Here is a 19,279-nt window from a genome sequence, read left to right as displayed (position 1 = left end):
GGTTGTCGCCGTCTGATTAGAAGGTCGAATATCCGTTTAAATAGTTACGCCATTAAAATAGAAATGAACTGACCAGGTTTAATTCCAATGAAAAACGCCAACGTAAGTGACTGTTTGACGGCATAGGCCTATAGAACGTTCAAGTGGTTGATGTGAAACGTGGAGCCCTAGAACCACAGTATGTACACTATGATTTTGATAACTCTCACCGGGCATACCGAAATAACTGGATAGTGTTTGAAGTGTTTCCATAAAAGATATTTTCAAAACGCCTACTTTTGAGAATATTTAAAAGTCATTATTGATTTAAATGAATGGGTATTTACCTTTAATGGAAGTCGACAAATTTTGAAAAATGGTTGTTCCTGAATACGTAAGAGACAACAGATATCTTGTTTCCTGAAAATTCGTGCAGTTAATTTTATATGACGTGAATTACAACAGGAAACACGTGCACTGGTGACATGGATCACGCTTCAAGTAATCATATTGGACCAGATTTAAATTAACGACTAATTGTAAATGAATATCGAAATATTTGAATAGTACAATTAATGAAGTGTTTGTGTGTATGAAAATCTTCTCTTTTTTTCATGAGAAGTGAAAAATAAAAGTAACCATCGGTTAAATATTTACATCTTTCGACCAGCAGAGAAATGAGGATGCTGTTCCAAAGATTGTATGTTAATATCTCATCGGTAGGTTACTTTAAACATGTACATCTACAGTTGGCTAGTGTTATCAACCATCTAGCACGTTAATAGACTGACCGAACTTATTTAGAGTCTTTTAAATATCTTTGCCATAACATCCTCTTAGATAGCACTTTCTGAAGAAAAAAACAACAGTAACTGTTATTTCTTATGCCGCAGGTAGTGGTATCATAATAAAATTTCAATGCAAGTATGAAGAGAGAAATGGTACAACATTTGCAAAAAGGTACAGGACCCCAAATTACTATCGTTTCATACACGTACAAAATATTTTACGCTCTTTTGCCCAAATGACTGCTTTAGGGGACTTTATTATTGAAGTCGACTAAATATGCCATAGATACAATCTTAATACATCAGCTAATATTTAAATGGTCAAACATATCAATAAGGAATGTGTAAAATACTTATTATATTAGCATGTTTGACCTCAAGCTAGTTTTGTCGATCCTGACTGACCTGAAATGACCGCTCAAGTCAGAAATAAATGTAAACAGAGTAAATCAAAATGAAAAATAGCTCAAGTTATATTAATATAAGACTACTACATGTAAGATTTTCTAACGTCTTCTGTATATAATGTCTAAATAATGACTGTCAAGAGAAATGAACATTTTATTCGGAAACGAGCGCATTTGTTTCATTGCATTCTGACGGTTGAATTCCTGTGCTGTTTTCCAATGATGTTACATTCCGTTATAGACATAATATAACATTAAAGATGTGTTTTTCTTCTTATTTTATATGTACATCTGGAGTTCCCATCTCTACATGTAAACATGTCGATGTTACTTCTGCTTTGCCCTTTGACTCATTCTCTTGTAAGTATGCCTATCATTGTTTTCTTACACCTAATGGAATTTAAAGTCTAAATCTAAGCAGCGTACATTTACCATTTCTAGTCAAAATCTCTGCCTTTTTAATGTTGCAGCGTGTGTGAAAGACAACATTTAGCAATTTTCTATGTCATTGTGAACTTTAAATTGTTGCTCTTGTCATCTCCATTTGTGAAGTCTAGGTTACTGCATATCAATATGTCTTTATGACTAACTTCTTGTAGTTTTCCTATGCCATCGTTTCTCTCCTGTTGCATATTTCCTCTGCATTGTGAAGTATAAATTGTTATGTCTTTCATATACCTTTGTAAAGAACTCATTTGATTTTTCCTTTACCTTATTGGAAACTATATTCTTGCCGATTTCCCCTTGTTTTGAGAAGTCTAAGCATCCTTTCTATGACTGTGAAATCTGAACTATTGTATCTTATCTCTGGCTTTCGACGTTTTGTTAAATCTGGATTGTCATTATTTTCCTATGCCTTTATGAAGAGCTCATTTCTTGTAGGTTTCCTATTATGTTACAGAAAACTAAGTATATAGTTGCGGATTCTCCCTGACTTCGTGAAGTTTGTTTGTTGCATCTTTTCTTTGGCTTAGTGAAGTCTAAGTAGTTCCATCTGATCTCTGGCTTTCTTATGTCAAAACTGTTGCATCTGTTTCTCTGACTTTGCAAAGTCTGAATTGTCATGGCTCATTTATGTCTTTGCAAAACATATTATTTCTGCAGCTTTCCAATGCCTTACGAAAAATGTCACGTTGAAAATTTCGCCCGGCTTTGTGAAGTCTAAATCGTTACTTCTTTTCTTTTGCATTTAAGAGAGTGTAAACTGTTGCATATTTTCTCTGCCTTTGTACAGTAAAAACTGTTTTCTCTAGCTTTAAAATATCTTAAACTTTTCATCTTTTCTCAGGTGTCATACAACAGAGACAGTGAAAAACCTAAGGTCGCCCAGCATGATATAAATGAAAACGTTGCAGACTTGGTTTGACTGAGCCTCTTCATAGACGAGTATTAGATCTTCCTGATTCCTCGTTTAACGGCAGGTAAATTTTCGATATGCTGTTAATTCATGGCAAGTCAATTCTTTGTGGAGACACTTCACTCGTGCTTTATTTTCCTGAGTTATTATCAAAAAGTTAACTGTAATGAAATACTTGGAAATTATTTTAGCACTGCTTATCAGTTGTTCAGTAGTGATAAAAACCTCATTTTGTATACGTATTGGGTACCCAGTTTCGAAATGTACATAGATGACTAAATGTTCCTCCCGTCTCTGTTGAATGAAATATCACATCAAACGTCAGCCTCAAACTCAATTTTCATTTTGTTAAAATTAGTACTTGACCAGGGGCCAGTTGTTCGAAAGTCTGTTAAATTTAACAGTCCGTTAAGTTAACAGCCCGTTAAATTGACTAACGGACTGTTACTTAACGGACTGTTAAAAAAGTGTTGCTCAAATGATTTTAACAGGAGTGTTAACTAATACTCATGTTAACTTTTAACAGGTGGTTAAATTTATTTAACAAGCTGTTAATTGCCACTGTCTGTCCCACAATTCCACTTCCTGTCTCCTGCAAAATGGCATCTGGCAGCCAAAATTTAGAGCTTGACAGTAAAAATACCAAGAAATCAAATAAAACCAGATCAAGCAACTTCAATGCAGACGAAACCTTAAAGCTGGAAGAGCTGGTAAGGGAAAACTTTGAAACACTTAACTCAAAATTAACTAACACAGTAACGAATATCAAAAAAGCAGAAATATGGAGAAGCATTAGTATGCAAGTTTCAGCATTAGGCTATGCACACCGGTCAGAAAAGACATGCATGGAGAAATGGTCCAACTTAAAAAGAAAAGCAAAAGATGAAATAACAAAAGAAAAGATCCAGAGGAGGCAGACAGGCGGAGGGGCAAGCCAAGGATCCAGCCAGCAGTCAAATAGAATTGCAGACCTGTATCAAGATGCTGCATCATTTATGGGCATTAGTGGCGGCCTTGACAGTGACGAGCCTGGTAATTTACTGTTGTTTTTATTCATTATTATAATACAAGACGATGAAACAAAAATTCGTCTGCATATTTATTTTTAACTTCGCTGTTCTATTTTTATCTTATGGAATTTCCAACAAAACCATCGGACACATGTCCAACTGAATGATAAAGATCATTTAGAACATGCTGCATTTTAAGTCAATCTGATATACCATTTCTGTCAATAAAGTTCTTTTTCTTACCATCTGAATGTCTATTTGGACATTTTACTCTATAAAACAATTGACCCTATCATCCTTATTTTTTCGGTAAAAATGTGTCAAAGTCGCTTATACCAATGATGATATCATTACATAAAGAGCCCAAAGGATAATTAAATACGGAAAGAAGTCAATTTTGGAACAGAAACTTACCTATATACTCCAGTCAGCTTCCTATAAAAACTATTGATAATATGAATGGTTCACACGTGCTAGACACATAATTGAATATTTTATATTATCTGACAGTATTGAAACATAGAACCATGGGCAATGCTAAGACTACTTGTATGAAATTATTTCATTATGATGACTATATCTTTATATATTTCTATTCATCCATTACATTTCTATTCATCCATTACATTTCTTTTTAGATGGTCAGCATTTTCTTAGCAATCAAGATTCAGATCTCTATCAAAACACGGAATCTGATGTCAGTGTTATTGATATACAGCCTCCTGCTCCTGTCACACTGCATGTAGAAACTCCAGAAGGCTCAAAGACTTCAAAACGTCTTTCTGAGAGTAAACTGTAAGTAAATATTTTAATTGTATTAAAAATAATAATAAAAAAAAAACAGACCACCTACTATTTATGTGATGTTTAAATAGATTTGAGTCCAGATTTTGGTTGAAAACTATGTTTTTTTGTATGCAAAATGGGCCACACTCAAGTGGTGTGAATATGTTAAAAGATTTGTAGTCATCTATTCAAGTTATTTTCAACAGCATGAGAAAATGGTTTTATACAATGTATCAAGTTATACATCAGGAATTTTGAATCAATAATATGAATTTCTCTTTTGACTTACAATCCATTGTTGCAACACATTATATCAGAAAGTGTCATTAGATGGACAATGATTTTTGTTTATGAATGTCCCAAAATGTGTGATGTGATTTAGGTAAAAATTATAAGAAATAATTTAATTTGAGCTCAGCTTTATAAAATAGCATTAACAAGTGAGACAACAAGTACCATTTACTTTGGCAAATATTCACTGTGATCAAACATTCATTAGAAAAAGACAGAGTTGTTTGAGTAATTGATTGATGTGTACTAATTTGTCCTGCAAATCAAATTGTTAATTTTAGACTGCTACTTTTCTTCTCTTTATTTCCTTAATATAGTTATCTCAGTCAGTTTTCTCAAGTTGATCAAGATATACAATTTTAACATGCCTGTGTAAAATCAGAAAGATTTAATCAGTGAATATCATTATTTGAATAAATATTTTCTTTTGACTTATAAAAAATTCTTGCAACATTTATTCAGATGTTATGAATAGATGAACATGTATGTAAAGATATTTAAACTCCTTCAGATTTATCTGATGTATATGATAATTAACACAGGCACAATAACATGCACTTTATATTTGGAAAATTCATTCATAATATTTAAATTCAACATTATACAGCTAATTTATAGTTGTTGGAAAAGTGAATTTTGTGTGCTAATGCCCAAAATACAAAGTATTGAGAATAGGTAAAAAATGGTAAAAATATTTCTGTTCAAGTTTTGTTACTTACAATAGCATGAACAAGTGTGACACCAATTACACTTCATTTATGCAATGTTTTATTGTGATTTAAAATTCACCAGGAAGGACAGAGCTGCTTGAGAAAGTAATAGATGTGTACTACTTTTACAGTATGATTAACTTGTTATTTTCATATTGCTTACTTTCTCCTGTTTGTTTCTTCAGCATATTTAACTGAATTAACAATGTATCAATAATGAACATTTCTGTAGAAAGTGTCAGGATTGAAGCAGTGAATATCATTTTCTGAATAATTATAATGTTTAGACTTATGATAAATTGAAGGAACATAAATGCAGAAAGTGTCAACAGATGAACAAGGATAAGAATATTTCTTCTCCAACAAAGTTAGCTAAATATAATGATTAATACTTGCTATACTTTATATCTGGGAAATTTCATCATGTTAGAATACATTAAATTACTGGTAAGCTATTATAAAAAGTGAATTTTGTGTGCAAATTCACAGGAAATAATCTTAAAGTGGTTTGAATTCATAGTTAAAAATTATCCAAAACAAGATTCTGTTTAGTTTACTTAAATACAATAACATCAGTAGTTTGGACATCAAGCACACATTATTTGTACAAAGTTTCATTGTGATCAAACAGAACAGTAAAACATAGAGCTTCTTGAATAAGTTATTTGTGTGTACTTAGGGCAGAAAGAGATATGATTATTTTTTACTGCTTAAGCCCTCTTATTTATTTCCATAGTAAATATACATCTGTTATTTTGCTGCAGTTTAACAAGATATAAATTAGCAGTTTACATGACTGTATGAAATCAAAATGACTGAATTAGTGAATATCAATTTCTAGACAAATAGTCTGTTCTAAAATAAGATAAATTACTGCAGCATAAATTCAGAAAGTGTGAGTCTAGATGAATAGATACTTAACTATTTCTACTCCATCAAAGTTAAGAAACTTATAATGGCTAACACAGGCACAAGCTACATATTATATTTGCAAAATTTCATAATTATTCATATATGAAATAAAAGTTACAGCTGTTGATGAAAATAAGTTTCAATAAAATTGTCAAAATAGGATTTATAGTACCAACATCTCTGGATAAATGAAGCAATGCCTCTCCTTAATCTTAACATTTAGCTGTTTATGTAATTATTTTGGTTATTAATGACTTAGAGATTTTATCATATCTATAAAATGAAGACAGATTCAAGCCATAAAGCTATCATTTCTGAATCAAAAATATATAATTATTTAAGACAATATCAGCTTGTGCAAATATGTAAAACTCCCCAGTTTAAAAACCAATTTCATTTAGTACAGTATAGATGTTGTGTGCAAATGGGCCAAAATCTGAATACTTTCTTGATGTTTGATCTTCTGATATTCTGTGATTTTGTTAATGCATTATTTGGTCTGCACTCTATAAAATAACATGTCTGTGTGAATTAACAAATAATCAAGGCCTTCACGTTGTTTATCGTCTAATTTACCACGGTTTAGAGTTCAGATGCGTAGGAGTGAACCACGAGGGCGTTAGCCCGAGTGGTTAAATACTGAAGCATCTGGATGATGAACCGTGGTAGATTAGACGATAAACAACGCGAATGCCTTGATTGTTTTCATTCTGACATGCACGTTGATATATTTCAATAAGTATTATACTGGAATTCATTTACGCTAGGAGTAATGTATCGGACGTCAGGCGGCTACATGACGTCATAATTGACGTCATAATGCTCTCTTACCGGTCCGCACGTCAATTGCTGTTTATCACAGGATATACAGCATTTGATTTTCTTCTTTGTTTAACTGGAAATCAATTGAGCCATGTTAGAATGTAGCATAAGTTGCATAAATATTAATAAATTTAATGCAAACTCCTATTGCATTGGTAATGGAAAAATCAGGACTGTGGTTGAATGTGTAACATTGTAACATGGCATGATTTGATTTCCAATTAAACAAAGAAGAAAATCAGTTTCTGTATATTCTGCGATAAACAGCAATTGACGCGCGGACCGGTAAGAGAGCATTATGACGTCAATTATGACGTCAAATTGCCACATGACGTCCGATGCATTACTCCTCACGTAAATGAAGTCCAGCATAATATTTATTTAAGAAATGAAACTATTTTTTTTTTGATGTTCGTGCGAAATGAACGGCAGAATAGGATTGTGGTTCAATTCCTATGCATCTGAACTCTGAAACGTGGTAAATCAGACGATAAACAATTCGAAGGTCTAGATTATTTTTAATTCTAACATGACTCGGTTTGATTTCCAGTTAAACAAAGATTATAAGGAATTAAATCAAGCTCTGTATATTCTGCGAGAAACAACGGTTGATGCGTGGACTGGTAAGACTGAGAATTTTGACGTCAATTATGACGTCAAATTGCCGCATGACGTCTGATACATTACTCCTCCGGTAAATGAAGTCCAGCATGATATTTGTTAAAATATTTCAATGAGCATGTCAGAATAAAAACAATCTAGGCCTTCTTGTGATATATCGTTTAATTCAACACTGTTCATCGTTCAGATGCTTCAATATTTAACCACTCGGGCTGAAACGCCCTCATGGTTCAATGCCAATGTATCTTATATTTATTTGAAAAATGAAACTATTTTTTTTTGGTGTTCATGCGAAATGAACGACAGAATAGGATTGTGGTTCAGTTCCTATGCATCTGAACTCTGAACCATGGTAAATCAGACGATAAACAACTCGAAGGCCTTGATTAATTGTTAATTTTAACATGACTCAGTTTGATTTCCAGTTAAACAAAGAAGCAAATAAAGCTCTGTATATTCTGCGATAAACAACGGTTGACGTGCAGACCGGAAAGGGAGCATTATAACGTCAATTATGACGTCAAATTGTCACATGATGTTCGATACAGTCCTCGGGTAAATGAAGTCCAGCATAATATTTATTAAGATATGTCAATGAGCATGTCAGAATGAAAACAGTAAATACCTTCTTGTGTTTTATCGTCTAATTTACCAGGGTTCATTGTTCAGATGCTTCAGTATTTAAGCACTCAGGCTAACGCCCTCGTGGTTCAAATCCTACACATCTGAACTCTGAACCGTGGTAAATCAGACGATAAACCACTCGAAGGCCTTGATTATTTCTTAATTAGATATTTGGTCTTATCATATAGGCATTATAAATACTACTTCCATGTTCTACAGCTGTATACCTTAATTATGACAACAAACCAATGAATGTTGTGTTAAATCCATATTTCAAATACTTTGCATTTATAATTAACTCAATTTATCGTTATAGGCCTTGTACCAGACGGGTTAAGAGAAGTAGGAATGATGTCTTAGTGGACTATCAGATATCATACTTTAAAGGAATGGTTGAACGACAGGGATTAGAGAAAGAGTTATTGGAAGTGAAGCTCAGGATCTTGAAAGCGGCTGAAAATAAGATGAATGAGCTTAATGCAAGAGAACTTCTAAATTTGATTAGCGAACAATAATATTCGGTTAACAGCGTATTTATTATTTGACAGCTGAGTTTCTATTTATTTCATTTCTGAGTATTATGCAAAATATTGATGCACAATAAAATTTCGAACAGTGCTGCCATCTCTTTCTGCATCGGCTATGTCTTCATTTTCCAGGTCTACAGCTTCATCCTGGTTCCAGTCATCAAGTTCAGGCTCATTCAACAAGATCGCTATGTTGAAAAGTGCAACACAAGCACATACAACTCGACAAACCTTAGATGGTGCCAGTCTTATCTGAAAAAAAAGAGCAACAAAACACCTGTTTTTTTTATAATAAGCAACATCCAATGATGCATGCGCAGACCACATATTGTAGAAAATAAGTTTAGAGTGTAATAATTGTAAAAAGATTATATGTATTATTTGATAATTGCACGTTATATATTCATCTAAATTCATTTGACAAAAAACGACATAACTTTTGATATGTTGTCCGTGTGACTCGATGTTTTAAATGATTTGGTTAAGACTTAAAAATTATGTCTACATAGTATCTTAAACTCAATATCATTATGACATCCCGCTTAGCTAAGTAGGGAGAGCGTAGAACTATGGATCGCAGGTTCGTGCGTTCGATGCCAAAATAAACAATGCAGTTACAGCTCGTTTAAATGGGTCAACTGTGTTGTTGCACTTATAAAATTGGTCCAGTTTATACGTTGGTCAGGGCTACGGATATGCATTGTATTTTGGCATCGAAATATTTCTATAAAATGCTTCTTCCCCTTCCGTTTGGATCTGTCCATGTTCACAAACACGTTAAATATAACTTGTTACGGAATAGAATGTTTATACATGATAGTATCAACACATAGACATGTAGTCAGTACTGTAGTGGCATAAAATTCAGTCATGAATAAAGACTTATTTAAAGATTAAATGTATACTTCAGAATGAAGGACATGAAAGCGGCGTTTCAATTGTCCAAATGCTCTTTCTATTGTGACACGTGTCCTTGTGTGACTTTGCTGGTAACGTACTTTGCCTTCCGTGTCTGCCACAAGAAATGGGGTCATTAAAAAGGGTCTGCATGCATACCTGTATTCATTGAAAAAAATGCATAATTATAGCATGGAATTTGTATCGTGTTATGCCTGTGGAGATTCCATTTTTTCTATTTTAGAACTGTCACTTGTGTAATAGCTGATGTGACACAGATGAAGAGAAGATCTTAAGGATGGATATTTTCGAAAAACAAACTGATATTGCTACATGCTTTAATTTATATTAATGTAAATTGTTTGAAAAAAAAATCATATGGTTAAACCAGAAACATAAACGCTTTAGATATAGACAATATTAAGAAGTTTAGAGTACAAGAACTGTGGACTTTAAAAACTGATTGAATATTTCACTTAAAAACATATTTAAAATGAACACTCTCATATCACAACTGTCCTGATTAATATACACACACAACGAGTTGGGTTTTCACTGTGCAGAATAAATTGCAATAATTTGCACGTACTTACATAATCTATTTTGCTAGACTTGGTGTGTCTAAACAAAGGATTATTGTATGTATAATATCGGAGTCTTTAAATTTTGAGATATACTTTACCCACTGTCGCCTAGTAATACACCATCAGAAAACGCCTTGTTTTCCCGTTCTAGCTTATGGCATAATCCAGACGTCCTAAAGATATGACTGTCATGACACGATCCCGGCCAACTCGCATTTACACTGGTGAATCTTCCTGTTAGAACAATAGATGCATACGTCATTTATATAATAAAAACACCGTGTCACATTTCATAAATGGTTCTAACATGGTCGGATTTTAAAGCCAGTTAAACATAGAAGATTTCAAGCTCGGTATATTCTTTCATAAACCAGAGAGCTATAAAAATAAATTTGTATTTTATACTTTTGGTTCACGCGCGGACCGTTAAGAACAATCAGGCAAATCTCTGCGTTACAGTAAGCTTTTCGGTACATTGTTGATACGCTCTGTTCTTGAATGTGAACTTTCCGCTAGATACTTTAACTTCTTAGGCGGACTAGATATCCGGACCTGGAGGTTCTCTTACCTCAAATGAATGAATTTAAATAGTAATTTAGTACCAAATTAAAATCAATCATTAAAATAGGTCAAAAAGTACACAACTGTGAATGGTTTATGTTCAATTGAAAAATGAAGTAACACCCATCAAATCTGTAGTACTTTATCAATATATATGTACACAATTTTCATACCGTTCTTTATGGAGGTCAAGCCGTTCAGAATGAATTCATGTGATACTGTGTACGAGAGAAGGGGACATGAAAGTTAAGGTTCCTACATTCTATGAGGTAATTGTGATCTACACAGACAACTGAGTGATGGATTTTATACAACATAACTTGGGATGTATTTTAGGATATTGTTACCCTTGTTTGATACATTTTGTATGTGAGATTTCCAACTAAAGTCCTCACTGATGGTTACAACTAAGTACTTAGCATTTTTAGTAGTTTTTAATTCATGGTTATATAACTTATAGGGAAAGGTGATGGTTTTTCTCTTTTTTGAAATTCTAATCACTTCGCACTTATCAGGATTAAACTCCATGGACCAGGTCTTTCCCCACAGTTCTAATTTACGGAGGTCCTGCTGGACAGTCTCACAGTCATGCATGGTATCAATAGTGAGGTTAACTACTGTGTCATCAGCAAAAGTCTTACACTGCTTTAAAGTGAGTCTGACAGGTCATTGATATAAGTAAGGAAAAGGCAAGGCCGAAGGACAGATCCTTGGGGTACCCCTGACATTACAGGTAGAACACCTGATTGGTGGCCTTCTACAACCACGGTTTGACGTTTTTGAAGGAAAGATTTAATCCGCATGACAGTATTCCTGTCAATACCTTATTTAAATAGCTTATATATATACCAAAAGATTGTGTCAACTTTATCAAACGCTTTACGAAATTCCATTACAATGAGATCTGTCTGTTAATCAGCTTATAGGTTATCAAAGATTTCTTGACTAAAAGCAATTAACTGGGATTCGCAACTGTGCTTTGAACAGAAACCATGTTTGAAGGGATTAAGCATGCAAGTTTTTATTATCTAGATGAATCATTATATTTGATACTAAGATATGTTCCATCAATTTGGATGCAATGCAAGTAAGAGAGATGGGCCTGTAATTCATGGCTTAGCTGCGAGGGCCTTTTTTGTATACAGGGCTAACGATAGCCGTCATCCAGTCCTGTGGCACACTGCCAGTACCAAGTGAAGGCATGAAAATTTTAGTCAAATAAATGGCAATTTGTAGGCTTATCTCTTTTAAGAGTCTTGGTGATATTTTATCTGGACCTGAGGCCTTGTGAGGATTTAGATCTATAAGCAGTTTTGGTATCCCTTCATTTTCAATTGTGATATTAGGCATGGCATCTTGTGAGGTTTGGGTTTCCCCTAGTTCTGGCTACCATAACTTAACTGGCGCTGTTTTTAATTTCTGATGGTCTTGTCCATTATGTTAGGGAGAAACCCCATTTGGTTAACTAACCAGTATCAAACCGCAACATCTCGCACAGTCTCTCGTGAGAAACTGATGACATCTTGCAACAGTTCAGAGCACGTGTTTATTTTTGAAAATAAAGATCAAATTTTTACCTATTTATGAGTTCAATTTAATCATAAACATAACAATTTTAGATAAAATTCATAAAAAAAACATACCTAAGGTTTAAGCTCTCAGAAAAGGTCAATGAATAACGATTCTATACCGCCTATTGGTTTTCAAAATGAAGAGTACCCTGATCAGGTCACAACTGCAGTGGCGGACAAAATATTGCTGACAGAGGTACCAATTTGAAACTTGTGTGTATAACTTATGTTCAAATTATGTTGCATCTATCATTTTATGCCAGATCAAAAGAGAAATCCGTTAGAAATATTTTAAAGTAAAAGGTTAAATCATTGCATTTCATTTGATGAAATTATAGCGTGACAGACTTTGGGCACGATTCCTGGTTAGGTTTTAGTACAGGATTCGTTTCAGCTCAGAGATCCGTAACAACATATAAACATCTCCGAGTTGAAATGTTTTAGCTAGGTTTGCCTATATTCAAATTTTGATAATTCAGACAAAAATTTCAGACTTAAGGGTTTAGGTTTTGACAAAAAAAAACTGACTCAAATTGTTCATTTAAAATAGTAACTTTCTTTGTTGGACATGTACGTGTTATTCTATCAGAAATCAGTGTTGCTATTCCAAGTTCGGACGTGACGGAGACAGCTGCAGTCAAAAGTTATCGCACTGTCCCGAAACGTCTATTATTTGGACTAACGGAGGTCCAGCTATTAGTTTCACCTTGATATGTTCATTTTATAAATGTTTGATGCAATATACACAAATGAGCATGCACAATTGTTTTCAGTCGGTATTGGTGGCTTTCATGACTTTTCTCCAGGGCCGTATTTTCAGCCAGCTAACTATAGTTTCCAGGACCGTATCATAAGTCCGATTATTGTCATTTAGACTCCATGTTGTAAGCGGTTTTGACCTACATCAACAGATGAAATGATGAATTTTATTTGTAGATTTAAGAGGATATTTACCTTTGTCATCACAAACTGCTTGGACTGAAATACTATGAAATCCTTTTCTGTTGACGTAGGAAGCTTCATCGCCAGCAGGAGCCTGTATCCTTACGTGTGTTCCGTCGATACAACCTATCACGTTTGGGAAACCAGCGAGCTGGTAAAATCCAGTAGAAATCTTTTTCTTTTCATCTGGAGTGGGCCATGATACAAAATCTTTAAAGTGGCCCAATAAAGCATTGGTCACACTATCTACTGCCCGACTGACGGTCCCTTTGTTGAAGCCCATAGTATCTCCTATTACTTGGTACATAGAACCAGTGGCAAAAAATCTCAATGCAATTAAAATTTGTTGCTTAGGTGACAAAGCACAACTACGATGTGTGGGCCTCTTGAGGTCATCTAACAGTAAATTTTCAAGATAATTTATGCCATTATTTGAAAAGCGGTACCTCTCCAACATTTCATTGTCGTTTAGGTTCTGTACGTGGGTCGTGTGCCTATATTCACGTTGCTTTCGCACATTGACAAACAAAGCGGCAGCCATCTTGGAAAGCTCTGTTAAATTTTAACGGAGCTCCAAAGCTTGATTAGTTTAGCAGGAGAATCTTCTGTTAAAACTAACGTTAAATTCATCCGTTAAGTTTGAGCAACAGAATTTAACATAACGATTAAATTTAATGATTCGTTATCAGATATAACGGACCGTTAAATTTAACAGCCTTTCGAACAACTGGCCCCTGAGGTTATATCGGATAGAGCCCGAAGATATTCACATTTTGGTGATATTTATTTGATCTTTTCTGTCAAGGGGTCTATGACCGCCATAAAGAAATAAAGGGGTCAGCCCCTAACACGTAACAATGGGCGAACAAAGGCATTGAATAATAGTGTGGATTGAATCTCGAGTGATTGATACATGGACCTTGCTCCGTCACCTGAAAGCGGACATTTCTATACAATAACATGGCTTATATTTCAAAGACGTGTCTTCGTCATATTGAAGTTTTAAATTGATGCGAAATATCAAATACGATTTTGACAATTTTGGTGATACATGCTTGAATTTAAACCTGGATTTACGATTCAAATATAACGTTGTCAAGTTTGAAATTATTAATAAAAGGGATCAAGATATAAAAAAACGCCCACGAAACCCAGTAATCCATGTCAATTTAAAGTTTGTGAGAAACATTTACGTTTGCCTAAAGCTAATTATAACTCAAAAGAATAAAAACTATAAAGTAATTGTAAAGTCTTTTTTTTTTTTTTTTTTTTTTTGATATCGAACATTTATCTTTAGATAGGAAGGCACCTAATAATAATAAAAATCAAACAGTTACATGTTTAATATTAAGGTTGCATATATATTTTTTACTTTTCTCATTATTGTATTGTATGTGGCAAAGTAGCAGGCACTGAGGGGATTGTGGCATGCGTACGCCTCCCCCCCATCCAACCCTCTCCCTTCCCATCAAACTTTGGTTCGGAAATAAAACACGCTGTTTGTTAAGTTTATTTGAAAGTGAATTTTGTCACTTTTTGTCCAAATAACCTGGTGTCCCCTTGACCATCGCTGAACTGTCCGTACACCACTAATACCGTTTTCTATTATAGAGTTCTCTTCTAAGAGTGAAGCGATTAAAACGTATGCATACATGAATAACAGCACAGATTGGACAGCTCATGTCAAAAAGAGGTGGACCTGACTGTTAAACACTTACTGTTCGTTAAAAACGAAACAAACACAGTATTTGAAATACATAAACAAAACAAAAAAGTCCGTACTTGTTCATGTTGTTATATAAATAGTATTCGTATATTGCTTAAATCAACGTTTTTTTTTTTGTAGAGAGGACTACGTTTCTTTCTTTTTTTTAAATTTTTTTTTGTGGAGCGTAATTTTTGTAAGAACTTGTGCACCTTGTATTGTTTGTGTTGTAAAATTTGTAATCTGTAAATTGAATGACAATAAAAATGTTTTAAACTAACTAAATTTGTTATATAATGAATGACTAAATAGTCTTTCTATAGAATATAGATCATGTCAAAATAAATATATCAAGACAGTTTGTGGAAGGGGTGAAAAAGATACATGAAGATGTTAGCAAGTATTCACTTCATGTGTCACAGTAGTTGTATTCTTTATACTTCTAGAAAGCCTGTCCAGATTGCTGAAAATAATGAGCAACTAAACAAAAACACTCCTCCTTAAAGCATAATTCAATTTCTAATTCCAGTCCGGATAAACATATATTTGAATTTGCTTTGTAATTGGAAAGAGATGTCAATTGAATATTGTCACTCTCTTGTAAAATAAATAGACAAAATATTTTTAAAATTCAATTTTAAGTAATTGAATACCCCTATGTATATTTACGCAATCTGATCAAGCCGATTTTCCCATGTTATTGAACTCGGATAAAATACCCCAGGACATTTGATTTCAAAAGAAATAAACAAATAATTCTATTCGTGTAACCTATAACCCCAAATAAAATACATGTATTTCTTTTTAAATCGTCTATTTAGGGGTTATTAATGGCCTAATGAAAACTGAAATAGCAACGTAACCTGTAACTATACCAGGGCACTAACTACCTACAAAGTCACTGAAAAATCTTAAATTACCTTAAATTAATCTTCATTGAAGCCGAAAAGCAGTGACAGTCAAATTTAAGACCTACATAGTTAACCGTATCATCATACAAAGCTAGGACTTCATTTACAAGATCCAAACTTTTATCTAAAAGTCAGCCCGTCTTCAAAGACGGTTTTATTAGGACGTATAATTGTTTTCATGGTAGTAAAATCACATGCTGGACAAAAAGTGATAATTTCCACTGTTGTAAATATAGTCCACGAGTCCATAAATAATGGAAACATGTGATTTACCTTTCCGCAGACGAAACGGGCAGACGACTTAAGGAATCAAGTTACCCGGATGTCAGATGAGGTTTTCTGCCCCACTAGCGTTGCAAATTAATAACCCCGTCAGGAATATTCGGGGTTTACGTATTTTCAATGTTTTAGTATCATATCTTGCAGAAGATGCAACATTTAATGCAGGTATCTGGTAACATGGACGCCCAGCTACTTTACAAAATATGTGGCACCATTAAACATTACATCACAACAGATTTTTTTTGATAAATCTAAACATACTGCATTTTCTGTTGGTCCTAATTTTGTGTTCTATCTCAAGCATTTTAAACGTCAATCTTCCATTTTTATTGATATTTTATTATTGTGAATATTATCATTATCATTATTCTTATTATTTATAAGATGATGGTGAATGTTATAATCATTAATGTATTGATCATCATCAATGTTGTTGTTGTTGGTACATCCGTTGTTATAGGTATAAGCAGTAGCAGCATCTGCAGTAATAGATAGGAGTACACAACGAAATGAATTTGTGCTCTTCTTCGGTCGTGTTTTTATTTAACTCTAGCCTTTTTTTCTCATGGAATAGATGACATATATTAACAAAAGGTTGCTAGTAAAAGTATCAAGTGATAGTGATAAAGGATGTATTTAAAGCTTAGACATCTTCTGGTCTAGTGTTCACATGAGTACAAATAAAAAAACACTTCAAAGAACAAAAGAAAAACTGTACAAACTCCTCATCCCGCGTTAGGTTTGCCTATTTCTCAATGTCACTAAATGCCACATCTGTCAGCGGAAAAACAACAAATCTAACGGAATCTTAACTGAAAACAAAAGATTCCAATACAAGAACCATACTAGTGGTCGTGTCTAATTGTAAATGTCAGCCGCTGTATTATAGAGACATCTTAGCATGACCTCGCACAATAACAATGGCTCATATTTACATATTCAAATTGTGTCTAAATTTATGACTGGTCAATTCCTCGTTAATTACAGTCTATAAAAAGGCAAGAGGTCATAAAACTCCTGAATTGTGTATTCTAGTGTGTCCCAAAGTTTGTGTTTTAAGGGTATAAAGAGGGTTTCACCGGAAAAGCGGGGTCAGACCCTCTCCTGTCTGTCCACTGATATACATATCAATACTTGACACCCATGAAATATTTGTAAGCAAGCATAGAAATCCAGCCCATAGAATTATGGGAAACCAAACAGGTCCATGGTGTAAGGAGCCTGAAAGATTGCTCTCGCACGGAAAATAAACTCTTATGACGACCGCTCAACAATTGACACGGTCAGAGGTCATTTCAAATTTGGCCACCTTGATTTTTGCACTAATTACTTGGTCTCTTAATGCGCCTTTAAACATCAATTCACTGCCGATCATAGTTTCAAACCATTCATTAGTAGCCAAATGGCAGTCTACTGTGTCACGTTGCACATGTTACTAAAATGCTCATTTTACATTAACTCACACAAGATGTGACTCTTAGGTCTTTATTTTATGTGTTCTATGCATTATTAAGAAATACTTACCGTTATTATACACTTACTGACTAGCCACCAATTCAATAAGCGTTTAATTATATGACAACAGAAATCAACAAATTTTCATATTTCTTTTTGTTCAAGTGTTGAACTAAGAGCTATAGCTTTAGTGTCGAACTACAGACAGGTCAACAGCACAAAATATGGACCTGTGATTTATTAATAGAACGTTTAACGGTATGTTATTGGCTAAAATCTATGATTGTAGTTTTATTATTATATTCAGAAAGTATTAACTGACACATTTTTGGAAATATCTTTTAAACCTTATTACAGCACAAACGCCTATGCCGCCGAAAAGCACAAAAGGTCATATCAATCATCATTTTTTGAACAAGGCCTACATCCAGATGTAGCTCGTTCCCTGTTTCCAAAATGCTTTTCCACATTTTACAAGTTCTCATTTGTTTCAATTTTATGACCTAATTGTTTGGTTATGAGGGTTAACTCTCTGCTATTATAGCTGGAACACAACAGAGAAGATGTTTTCAGAGCTTGTAGTCCAATAACAAGACGCTGGTCTATGGAAGCAGAGGTCATGTGTTTGATCTCCAGGTTCTCCAACTATATTTACTATTAACACATGGTGCGGCAATTTCCATTGATGTTTTCAACCTGAAAAACAAAGTTACACACAAAGATAGACAAAAACTATGATGATATGTAAAAACTGGCTTTGTTATACTAGTATACCTGATATAAAAACATTTTGTTTATGGTGCTTGACACTACCTTAAAAGATTCTAACCGTAAATATCGCATGCAATTGCAATTTCCCTATTTGTCTAAAAACTAGGTGGTCTTTGTTCACAGATGGTGTCCAGCAGAGGTTTGAATGTAAAGACCATGCTTATGTTAGCTCAAACGTGGTATTTTGTGAAGGTGGACATTTAGTGTTAACATAAACTGAAATGCTTGATTTTGAAATAAAGCGAGTGGTCTTTCAGCCTGATGGTCCCCGATCTGTTTGGTCTTGAGTACAGCCGCGGCTGTAAAATTCATACTTGGAAAGTAAAAAGTGAGTTCTTTGGTATTGGTGGACTTAATTCTCCGGTTTAAATCAACCTTAAATGTTTAATTTAGGAATGAAACTAGTTGTATTTAGAGTCAGGTGGTGTATGCTCAAAAGTGATCTTTAATTTCAATGTGTAAAGAAAAACATAGTATTTATGCACAGGTGGCCTTTATTCAAATGTTTAAATAAACTGAAGAAAATAATAATTTAGAAATAAAACTTATGGTCTTCAGACTTTTCTTACAAATCATTTTTTTTCTTCGGACTTGAACACGGGAGCCCTTGAAGTGTACGCAATATGGCTTTCAGTCAAATAATTTGATTAATTTCGAACACTTTTGAAGAGGGAATAAAATGTGTTTTTTTTTTAAAAAAGAAATATAACCGTTAAAAAATTGGAACCTCGTTCAGTGTCACATATATCATGGCCTTGCTTGAAAT

General features: G+C 33.8%; 2 protein-coding genes across 2 annotated transcripts; one reads left to right on the top strand and one right to left on the bottom strand.

The window, feature by feature from the left end:
* The first annotated feature begins 2,900 nt into the window (after positions 1–2,900).
* LOC123531290 (uncharacterized) lies at positions 2,901–8,925 on the top strand. The gene is made up of 3 exons (XM_053540187.1): positions 2,901–3,563; positions 4,180–4,336; positions 8,624–8,925. Exons 1-3 carry the CDS (start codon positions 3,041–3,043, stop codon positions 8,820–8,822), a joined length of 879 nt encoding a protein of 292 aa, XP_053396162.1. The 5' UTR covers positions 2,901–3,040; the 3' UTR covers positions 8,823–8,925.
* On the bottom strand, positions 8,885–14,121 carry LOC123526606 (putative nuclease HARBI1). The gene is made up of 4 exons (XM_053540186.1): positions 13,402–14,121; positions 10,414–10,549; positions 9,740–9,890; positions 8,885–9,086 (listed from the first exon to the last, which is right to left on the bottom strand). The coding sequence occupies exons 1-4, from the start codon at positions 13,928–13,930 to the stop codon at positions 8,886–8,888; spliced, it is 1,017 nt and encodes a 338-aa protein (XP_053396161.1). The 5' UTR covers positions 13,931–14,121; the 3' UTR covers position 8,885.
* Between the last annotated feature and the right edge of the window lie 5,158 nt (positions 14,122–19,279).

The sequence above is a fragment of the Mercenaria mercenaria genome, chromosome 4 (genome assembly GCF_021730395.1).
Source record: "Mercenaria mercenaria strain notata chromosome 4, MADL_Memer_1, whole genome shotgun sequence".
Taxonomy (NCBI): Eukaryota; Metazoa; Mollusca; class Bivalvia; order Venerida; family Veneridae; genus Mercenaria; species Mercenaria mercenaria.
Note: the sequence above shows the minus strand (reverse complement) of the source record. Positions and strands in the feature narration are given on the sequence as shown.

Excerpts from the sequence above, each read along its gene's own strand:
- LOC123531290 (XM_053540187.1), top strand. The coding sequence starts at position 3,041 with ATGTTAACTTTTAACAGGTGGTTAAATTTATTTAACAAGCTGTTAATT. Across the intron at positions 3,564-4,179 it reads CCTTGACAGTGACGAGCCTG|ATGGTCAGCATTTTCTTAGC; the intron begins GTAATTTACTGT and ends ATTTCTTTTTAG. Across the intron at positions 4,337-8,623 it reads CGTCTTTCTGAGAGTAAACT|GCCTTGTACCAGACGGGTTA; the intron begins GTAAGTAAATAT and ends TTATCGTTATAG.
- LOC123526606 (XM_053540186.1), bottom strand. The coding sequence starts at position 13,930 with ATGGCTGCCGCTTTGTTTGTCAATGTGCGAAAGCAACGTGAATATAGG. Across the intron at positions 9,891-10,413 it reads GTATTACTAGGCGACAGTGG|GTATGCATGCAGACCCTTTT; the intron begins GTAAAGTATATC and ends CAATGAATACAG. Across the intron at positions 9,087-9,739 it reads TTCATGTCCTTCATTCTGAA|ATAAGACTGGCACCATCTAA; the intron begins GTATACATTTAA and ends CTTTTTTTTCAG.